The following is a 9,808-nucleotide window of genomic DNA, read 5'->3' on the forward strand; positions in this document are numbered from 1 at the left end:
GGTACTGGTTGGCTTTTGGAGGTTCTGCTGCGTAGTTTTATTTTTAATTATCTATAAAGTGCTATAGCAGCAGAAAACATCCTAGAGTAAGCAATTCATGACTGTCTTCCCAGTGAAGTAGACAGTATACTGCAGACCGTCTAAAAGGCTTGCATAGGATGCAGCATAAGAAAAAATGGTGTATCGAATGCTTAGGCAAAAAATGTCGTCTTTTAAGTGTTTTCCCAAGACCTACTTGCTTCATCAAGTGCAGGTCCCTATCACATACTGTGTCAAAATCTGTCTAAACTATCTGAAAAGTTGTTAGTTTTACAGCTCTCAATCTTTGGGAAAGGTGTTCTGGAACCTCACTTTTTTTCTGAGAGTTAAGATCACACCAATTTCCAATTTATCTAATACTAACCATGAAAAAATGTATTGAGTTTGGTTATTGCCCTTTTTCTGGAGGTTTCCATTGATGTGGTTACAGGGAATGATCAGATTGGTTTTGAATCTGTTTTATCACAATAAATAGTCTAAGCACTTCTAGTTATGTCACCTGAGAGTTACTTCATCCTTCTTGGCATCCTGCCTGATCTCTTCTTCAAGTATTCCGGTTCGAGTTCATCTTCCTTTAACCTTGGTATTTAAAAACGTAGGAAGTTTGGGTTTTTTTCTTTGTTAAATAGGATTTACTCGGAAACAAGGAGGAGATGGCAGTCTCAGACAGTCAAACATAAATCAGTTTTTCCTAATTTTCACAGCAGTTCTGATACCATCATTTCATGTCCCAGTCATCCATCCTCCAGTCTCTTGCGTGAGGAAGATGAGGAGAAGCAGCCCAGGCTAATTATTTACTTCATAAAGAAGCAGGAATGACACTTTTTTTGACACAGATTTTCTGGAAGATGTAGAGAGAGTTTTTTAATTACAGATGGGATTTCTTTGTAGCTATTGTTTCACTTTTGTGTTTGGGGAAGAAAGCAGATTTGTGGGTAATTGGCCATTACCACATGATCACACCACCATTTTCCTTCAACAGAAGATACCGTTCCAAAGAAAGTGGTCTGCCACTCAGTGGAAAAACGTACGCAGATGAGGACGCTGGGACATTGACAGCTGCACACACTGCTACTGCCTGCAGGGTCAGACTCTGTGCTCCACTGTCAGCTGCCCACCCTGCTTGTGCTGAACCCATCAACGTGGAGGGAAGCTGCTGTCCCATGTGTCCAGGTAACATGATGTGAGAACCCAGGTAACCTAATGCTGGTTTTCCAGGACTGATAATAAGGTTTTTAATTGTTTTTTGAACTCAGTCCCATGTTTGAACAGTATCAAGAAGACAGGTTTAGACTTCAGGAAAATTAATATTCTTAACAGATAGGCATATTGTGCAACTGTAAGTTTGAATTTTGCTTTTCTGAGAACTGTGATTCAAAAATTAGTTGCTTGCCCCTGCTGTGTCCTTTCACAAGGTTACGGAAATAATTAGTGAAGTAGGAAAATGAATATTCTTACATCTCTGCAGATTCTGTCAGTGATTAACATTTCTGTCTTTTCTGAGTCTCTTCATTACTTTTCAAATATCGCATTGCTTTATTCATCATTTTAACTTGTTGTAAAAGTAATATAACATTTTTTTAGCTATAGACACAAGAGGCATAAGAATTGCAACCAGTTTTTAATGCTAGTTCTGACATACTTCAGTGGGAGTTTGCTCGTCTTACTCAATCAGCTGGTAACTGCTTCCAACAGGACAACTGGGGAGATTCAGCAGTACCCCCTCTTGCAATTCTCTTGCTTTGAGAATTACAAAAAAAGGAGGCAAGAAGAACCAGCAATGACAGTTTACAACTGAGCTGAGAAGATGTAGCCTTCCCTTGGTATTTTTGTTAATTAGTATCACAAAGGAACAAGACTGTAGTAAGGCATGTATTCTGAAATTGTATTTTCAAAAGCAGATTTGTCCACATGACTCTGTCATCCAATTCACATTAGGATGATAATGGCAGCAGGCATGTATCCCATATACAGTATGAAAAAAGTTTTAAAACAAACCCCCAGACTATTCATGGTGAAAATTCTGAAACAAATTAAAGGCTTCACAGGACAAAGAGCTGCAGATGGCTGAATATGTTTCCTGAATTAAGAGCCGCACTGGGAAGTTAAGCAGCCTGTAATTTGTGAAACATTTAACCTCCTTTCACAGAGATGTATGTACCTGAACCTACTAACATCCCCATCGAGAAGACAAATCATCGAGGAGACATTGAATTGGAAGTACCAAACTGGCCAACACCAAGTGAAAATGACATCATCCACATTCACAGAGGTAAGGTCTGATATGAACTAAGCTGACTTAGGTTTGTGTTTATTCCCCCTGTTTTAATGTGTCTAGGTTGTTCTATTGAGGTAGCATCTGTATAATGCTTTGAAAAGGTGGTTATCTGAGAGTATTCTTCAGCGCACGACTCTCACATGCATTTTGCTTTGAGTAAAGATGAGTCAGTCTATTAAATTATATTTATGCAATTTGGTCTCATTATCATTCCGTCTTCAACTTGGAAGAAACATCTGTGTTAGTGTGATGGAGTTCTGTAAAATGAAAAATGTGATAAAATGGTGAATGAGGAGTGATTCTGCAGTGTCTTTTCTGATACAAAAATTAGAAAGCAGGCTGTTGTCAGGCCACTGGAGTTGACAGACCTTCATTTGATCCATTTGACGTTCTTACATTGATAAATAAAAATGGAAGGACAGGTACCACAACTTAACACGTATCATATATAAATATCAGAGGTTTTTTTTAAAAAAAAACATTTCAGGTATAATGACACAGAGCTAATAAAGTTGTCTAAGGATGTAGGTGCATCTTATGTTTACAAACTGTGCTGAAACCATTATTCCAGGGTAGGAGAAACACTCTCACACAGTCTTGGTAACCATTTCTAATTGAAGGACTACCTAAACTTGTGTTTCTGTGTGTGTATATATATATATTTATTAATTTTATTTTTTTTAATCTAAGCATGGTGTCATAGCATATTACAGTTTGGATGAAAGGATACATGAAATTTTAACTGCCTTACAAAATTGTAAGCTTACACTTTTATAATTACAGCATTTTCATTTCTCACAGGCTTTACTAGCTGGCTTGCAACTATCTTGGCTGCAGATTATAAACACACTGCCAACTGTATGGGAATGTTGTATAGGTCATTGAAAATTACCATTCTTTGCAATTATTTGCAAAACCTGGTACAGTCTAGTAGACTGCCAGCAGTCTGTTTTCACAGGCTGAGTGGTGCAAGTATTGTAATATGCTCCCAACAAACGACGGAGCGAACACATCCTAATTGTCTTCACTGGTTTTTTAGAAGGGGGCGGGGAGTGGGGTGGGAGTTAGGACTTTCATCTGAAGACTTCCAGGTTTTCCTCAGCACAGAAACACAGGCTGATTTTTGTGCAAGTGGGAATTTGGTTGCGATCAGATAAGATGATGCAAATGCAACTGACCTAAGAGGTTATTGTCCAGCTGGCTTGTTATTGTGCTTTAGATTCCATCCTGTTTCCTCTTTTTGATGGCCTTTCCCCGGCTAATGTAGTCCCTGTACAAGATACTAGCTTTCAGTTGTTCTAATTTATATAAATAAAGTGACATTTCAGGAGAGAAAGTCCAAATTCATGACTGACAAGATCCATGACGGGGACTTCTATAATTACAGTCTTCTTTACGGTCAAGGCCCATGTATAATTACCAACAAACGCTCGCGTTTGCCTTGCAGACATGAGTCATCTCCAGGGCGAGTACAGAAGCAGCAGCGGACCGCACCCAAGTGAAGATGCGTCAGTTAGCTCTGTTGCCTTGGTGACAATTCCAATCACGATAGCGCTCTTACTGATCATCGTCCTTCTGCTTGTCAATCAGAAAAAGCAGTGGATTCCAGTGTCCTGCTACAAAGCGCCAACAAAGGTGCCGTGTTTATGTCTATTTCCAGGCTTTCATGTTTTGGAAAACAGGATTAACTGGAATATTGTGTAGGATGCAATTGACTTCACATCGTGTGAATGCTCTCAAATGATTTTCTCCTTATATCTTAAGCCGTTTTATACTAGCCAGTCTGTTGGTATTTATTTAGTCTCCTAAATGACTTTATTTACTACCAAAAGAAAACATTTCCTGTTCCATATAGTAATGAGTCGTCACTAGATAGAAATCAAGGTCAGCAAAACAAAAAATTCCAACTCTGTATATGTGTAGGTAAATACATGCCATTTTCTTACCTGTTGCCAAACTCTTTAAGAGACTATCTTTGCTTTTTAACTTTCATCCACTTTAAAACTCTTTCTTTGAGCAATATTTTTAATGCACATTCAAATCTGTAGATCATTACATACTCAGACTCTCACTTACTGGCATTTGGCCTTAAATTAAAACCCCTGTTCTACATTTACAAGCAAGTAAGTACAGGTCTACCAAGTGCCACGTCAACACGGGCATCTCGGCAATAACAGACTGCTCTGCAAGGAGGTAACACTTAGCAAATACTAGATAAAAGGTAGAGGATTTCGTAATTGAGGAGGTAATACATAAACCACCCCAGAAAGGAATAGAGAAGGTTCCCATAGGACACCCCATATCAGGACTATCTATAACAGCTGAGATCTGTCTCATTCTCATGGTGGAAATACAACCAGGATCAAAACATTCTTGAAAGTGATTTGCAATGAAGAGCTTGTTTAAAAGTCTCAGAAACAAGCTTGCTGCACATCTGAGGCAACAAAGTTAAACCCTTGTGTGGCCACTAGATTAACAGAGGATGGTTTAACCAGTCCATCTGGGATATGGAAATTCCAGAGCTCCATCCAGAAGATGAAAAATGGTGATTCAGGAGAGAGTGCTGGTCTGTACTGTCCTGGCATAAGCTTTTACCAAGTTTAGCGAAAGCCCAGACTCTTTCATTGCTGATTTGATTTTTGTTTTTTACTCATGGACTTGAACCACAAGCACTTTTTAAACTGTGTGGAATACAAAACAATTTTTAATGTACTCATATATTCCCTTATGTTTTTAACAGCCTTCTTTGCCTAAACAATCAACTGTATACGTGGACTGCAAGAAAGGTACCATGGTCCAGGTGGACAGTTCTCAGAGGATGCTAAGAATTGCAGGACCCAGATTCAAGATACAGTGGATTTTACAGCATGCAGAAACCAGAACAACCTACAGGCAGATAATTCTATCAAACAGTTTGAAGAATTTGCACCCTTACCAAGGATTTAAGAAAGAAAGAGAGAGTGAGAGAGAGAGAGAGAGAGTGAGAGAGAGAGACCTAAGTCTGCTATTAAAATAAAACTAGAATTGTGCACTTGCTTAGTGGATTGTATTGGATTTGTGACTACATGTACAGCTCTAAGACCTTACTGGGATGAGCTCTGACTCCTGCAATGTGCCAGAAAAAGCATTCCCACTTTTCCTTGAGATAACTGACCAAGTGTTTCCTTAGAACCAAAGTTTTAAAACTTGTTAAGACGTATTTGCTTGTAACATAGCTGTAGAGATGTTTTGGGAGGGGGAATCAGGGGTTAGGGGTAGGCAATGAGGTAAAAGGAAATTTCAGAGAAGAAAAGCTGGTCATGCTTGGCTGGACAAGAAAATTAATAAAAGAATAGTGCCGAGCAGCAGGATAGTGTTTTTTCTTGTTGCTCTGAAATCGCATCTGTTGCAGCAAAGCCTAACCCCAGGTGAAAAAATATGAAAAGGTCTGATTTTTTTTTCCCCCCAGCTGTTGCTACAGTAATATACTCCTAGAACAGAATTTGTCACATCACAGGTGTGGTGGTGTAGCTGCAAATATTTTTCTATATGATGAGAAGCTGCAGTAGTTAATGAAATAGCAAGGAAAAGGTTATAGCAGAAAATAAAGGGTGGGTTTATTAAGGATGTATAAAATTATACCTTGTGCTGCTTTTTGTTTTTATTTTTGTTTTCTTCAAAGCTGATTGGCTAGATTAGCCAGACTTCGGCAGAGTTAGCAAATGACTGAGGCCTGAATAATTCCTGATATGAGCACTGGATCTTTTGACAGCAGTATTGAAGGAAGGAAGGAAAAGTCAAGAACACCATGCAGTTCCAGGGGCTTTTGTTTGTTTGTTTTGTCTGTTGTGGTTTTGTTTTGTTACTTTGTATCAATCTCTGGTTGTTCATACAGGAGAAGGAAAAATATTTTTGTTGGACAAAGCTCTTGCTTACAAGAGAGTAAAAAAAGAGACTGTTTTAAGGTTGTTGTTTTTTTCCTGTTGATGTTCTTATTTACTGGTATGCAGATTTAGAAACTACTTCCATGCTAGGAAGCTGCTTAATTTTAATTGTATATTACTCAAGCACCTTTTTTGAAGCTCAGAAAAAAAAAGGAGAACATGCTTCTTTAAACTTTAGCATTATAGGAATATTTATGTAAATATAATTATGCTAAAAACAACAAAAAGTATTTGTATGTTTGTGTATATATATGTATATACAAATGCATGTAGGTATACATATGTATATATACATGCATGTGTATATACACTATACGTATATATACTGTATATATAAAATACTATGTATACAGTATATATTTTTTCTATTTTTTTTCTTGTTGAATGTATTTTTATCTGAGAGAGATTTTACCCAGAGCAGAAACAGATAAACAGGCATTCCATATCAATGCTTAATCGCTTGTGAGTTTAGGAAAGACAAGAAAAGAGCATCTCATTCTACCTACAGTTTGATTTGATTTGAAAGTGTTTGTGTGCGCGCGCGTGTGTGTGTGTGTGTGCACTCTTGTGTTTGCGTGTGTACAGTACGTGCACGATTATAGCAGTAAGCGTTGCTCTTGCTACTTGCTACATTTCAGGGTGTTTCTTATTTTTCTTTTCCTGCTTAGCCTTAAAAAGGCTTTTTAATGAATGCATTGGCTAGAGACACTGATGACAATATACATGCAGCACTAATCAGCTCCACAGAATATCACCATCAGCTCCTGGATTTTCTTTTTTTTTTCTTACTTTCTTTTTTTTTTTTTTTTTCAAACAATTGTTTGAAACAACTACTGGAATATTGTCCACATTAAGCTGGAAGTTTGTTGTAGCTTGCCTCATTTATAACTCTGACTGTATAATACAATGTTAACTTTCCAAACAGGTCTTGGCACTTTTATACTAATTACCCATTTGTGCATTGCCTTTTTTCTTTTACAAATGCTTGTCATAAGAGACACAGATACCCAGTATGCTTAATGTGAAAAGAAAATGTATTTTTTGTAAAGGAACTCTCAAGTATTGTTGTAAATACTTGGTCAGAGGTTGCTGAACTTTAAAACTGAAAAAAAACCTAATTTATTATTATAATGACCTAATTTATTAATCTGAAGATTAACAATTTTTTTGTTTTAGACTATCAAAAAGGTGTTCTAGCTGTTTGCATCAAAGAAAAAAATAGGTGTATCAATAAGGGTCAACATTTTTTCTGCTTATATAACTTCAGTTTCCAACCACCAGTAAGAAAAAATGTAGTCTCCCCAGTGTTTTGTACTCAATCCGATATTGAAACAGAGATGTTTCTGTCCAGTTACTACAAAGATTTTGTCAAGACAAAACATCCATTCCTTGCATAAGAGTAAGCAGTCTTTATCCAGAAATTGTAAATGCTTGCTTTTGTTTTACAATCAAGGCCATATTCTGAAAATATTAGCAGGATATAGGACATGGTGTAAAATGTTTTTTATTATTATTATTTTATTATTATTATTTTAAAGATATGATTTATCCTATGTGCTGTATCCATTACACTCTTTTACTTTGGTTCCTGTTGTGCTCTTGTAAGAGAAATGCAGATATAATTTTCTGAAAAATAGATGCATATGTGGCACTCGAAGTGCACTGCGGTTCAGCAGATTGCTTGTTTACTTTTTTAACTGTAAGGCGGTTTCTTGTAATTTGGCTCTTGGCAGCACAATAAAAAAATTTTAAACCTATCTGCCTATTTTCTTAAGTGTTTGTATTTATTACTTCTATACACTGGTCCTTGAGACATTGGTTCATAGCTTGATATTACGGTGAGTTTTTTTTCCCCTGGGAGTAGGAATTCACATTACTGTTCTGCTGACCTTAGATCAGAACAGTGGGTCAAGAACAGCTTGCAGTTACAGAAAGTTCTGAGTTTTATACTAAAGAATTTTCACGTTAGAGGGATTTGTGGAATTCCAGATAAGCTTTGGCATTCAGCAAAGATCAATCTCTTAAATGCAAAGTTAGGCCTTTGTCCTGCTATTTAGTCCACCTGGTCTAGTTGTACTGGACAGAAAGCCATAATCATTCATACAGGTCTCCAGCGTGAGGTCCTGTAGAAAGTGTGTGGAATTGGACTTCCTGAGCCGCAGATTATTTTTTACCTGTTAGCCTATAATGTTTTATCTTCTAGTAATTTGTAAGTTAATGGACTTGATATAAAGTTCTGGTATGTCACTTCTGAGGCAAGGAGTTTTTCAGCTTATCCACTTGCTCTGTGAAAAACTGCCTCCTTTTCTTTCTCTGAACGTACCCCCTTGATGGTTTAATTTGATATCCCCGACTTTCTGCATTCAAAGCAGCAGTGGATCAGTACCTGTATGGCACCCATTAATTTAGAGACCTGTATCTTTCCTCCATTTTTTTTGTGCTGAAAGCCCAAGATACGATTCTTCGGGAGCTGTGCCATACCTTCTGGCCAACCTTGCCATTCCTTGTACTTCCCGTCCTATTACATCGCTTTGAAATCAAGGGTAAAGGGATTGAAAGTGTCCACGTTGCTCAAGCACCATACACCCTGGCTCTAGCATCGTATTTACTGTTTGGGATTGCTACTGAGTCAGCGCTCTTGGAGAGGTAGCTGCAATAATCCAAAATGCCCAAGTAGTAACAGTTACCACAAAGCCCATAACTGACTTTGGCTAGGACAGACTGGTATTTCTGTGCCTCCCTTTACGTTTATATATGCTGCCTTTCCTGTAATTGCCTCTCACTTGCTAGCTACCTGTTCCAGCATTTTTGGTTCTTCCCAAGATTATGGCTATGGAAGACTATGTCTTCTAGAACAGAATCGGCAAATTCTGCCTGCAAACATCTTGGTTTCCATCCAAACGGAATGGAAACCATCGCTGCGCTAATGTACAAACCAACAGCGCATCCGCATTTGAACACGCAAACTACTCCTGGCCGCTGCTGCACTACTGCCAGGGTCAGAAACCGTCGTGCTTGGAGAGCTGTTGTATACAGTGGTGTCAGCCTGAAAAAGCTGTAGACAAGCAGGATAGGACAAAAGTCTTTGAATTACCCCAGTGGCACAGAGATGCTTAACTGGGAGTTAATTTTCCATTTGCCGTCTCTTTCCAAACACCAAGGAGGAAGCATGAAAAGAAACTTAAAAGGAGGCTCACTCAACTGAAGTTAAGCAGAGACATTTCCTGCTATGTACTGTGGGAGATGGCGAAGTTTACCGTGGCTCAGAAAAGTGCTATATAAAAAAACCCTTGTTGTAAGATATTGCACATAAGGACACAAAATGGAGCCAGCAAAGGATGGGCGCGGAGTGGCTGTGCTGGCGCCAACCGAGCGTCTCCAAAACTTGGTGTCATGTGCGTGAGGTGGCTGAACGGAGGGGAAAACCACAGCCCCAACGCCACCTGCCCCCAGGCTGCCCGGTTACCCTGAAGTTACGGCAAGCACTGCTCCATGCCCGGCCCTGTCCCGGGGAGCCGCCTCAGGCCCGGGCCCCGTGAGGCTGCCCGCAGCGGCGCTCGCTGGCACC

The 9,808-nt window shown here is 38.7% G+C and overlaps 1 protein-coding gene across 1 annotated transcript in view; it reads left to right on the forward strand.

The window, feature by feature from the left end:
• Positions 1 to 7,997, forward strand: part of CRIM1 (cysteine rich transmembrane BMP regulator 1) — a 188,078-nt gene extending 180,081 nt beyond the window's left edge. Inside the window, 8 exon segments of the mRNA XM_037405516.1 lie at positions 1,022 to 1,051; positions 1,054 to 1,077; positions 1,080 to 1,158; positions 1,160 to 1,212; positions 2,189 to 2,311; positions 3,765 to 3,952; positions 5,058 to 5,150; positions 5,152 to 7,997. Of these exon segments, the coding sequence (XP_037261413.1) occupies positions 1,022 to 1,051; positions 1,054 to 1,077; positions 1,080 to 1,158; positions 1,160 to 1,212; positions 2,189 to 2,311; positions 3,765 to 3,952; positions 5,058 to 5,150; positions 5,152 to 5,217 (656 nt within the window). The 3' untranslated portion in view covers positions 5,218 to 7,997.
• Positions 7,998 to 9,808: the final 1,811 nt, after the last annotated feature.

The sequence above is a fragment of the Falco rusticolus genome, chromosome 12, assembly GCF_015220075.1.
Source record: "Falco rusticolus isolate bFalRus1 chromosome 12, bFalRus1.pri, whole genome shotgun sequence".
Classification (NCBI taxonomy): Eukaryota; Metazoa; Chordata; class Aves; order Falconiformes; family Falconidae; genus Falco; species Falco rusticolus.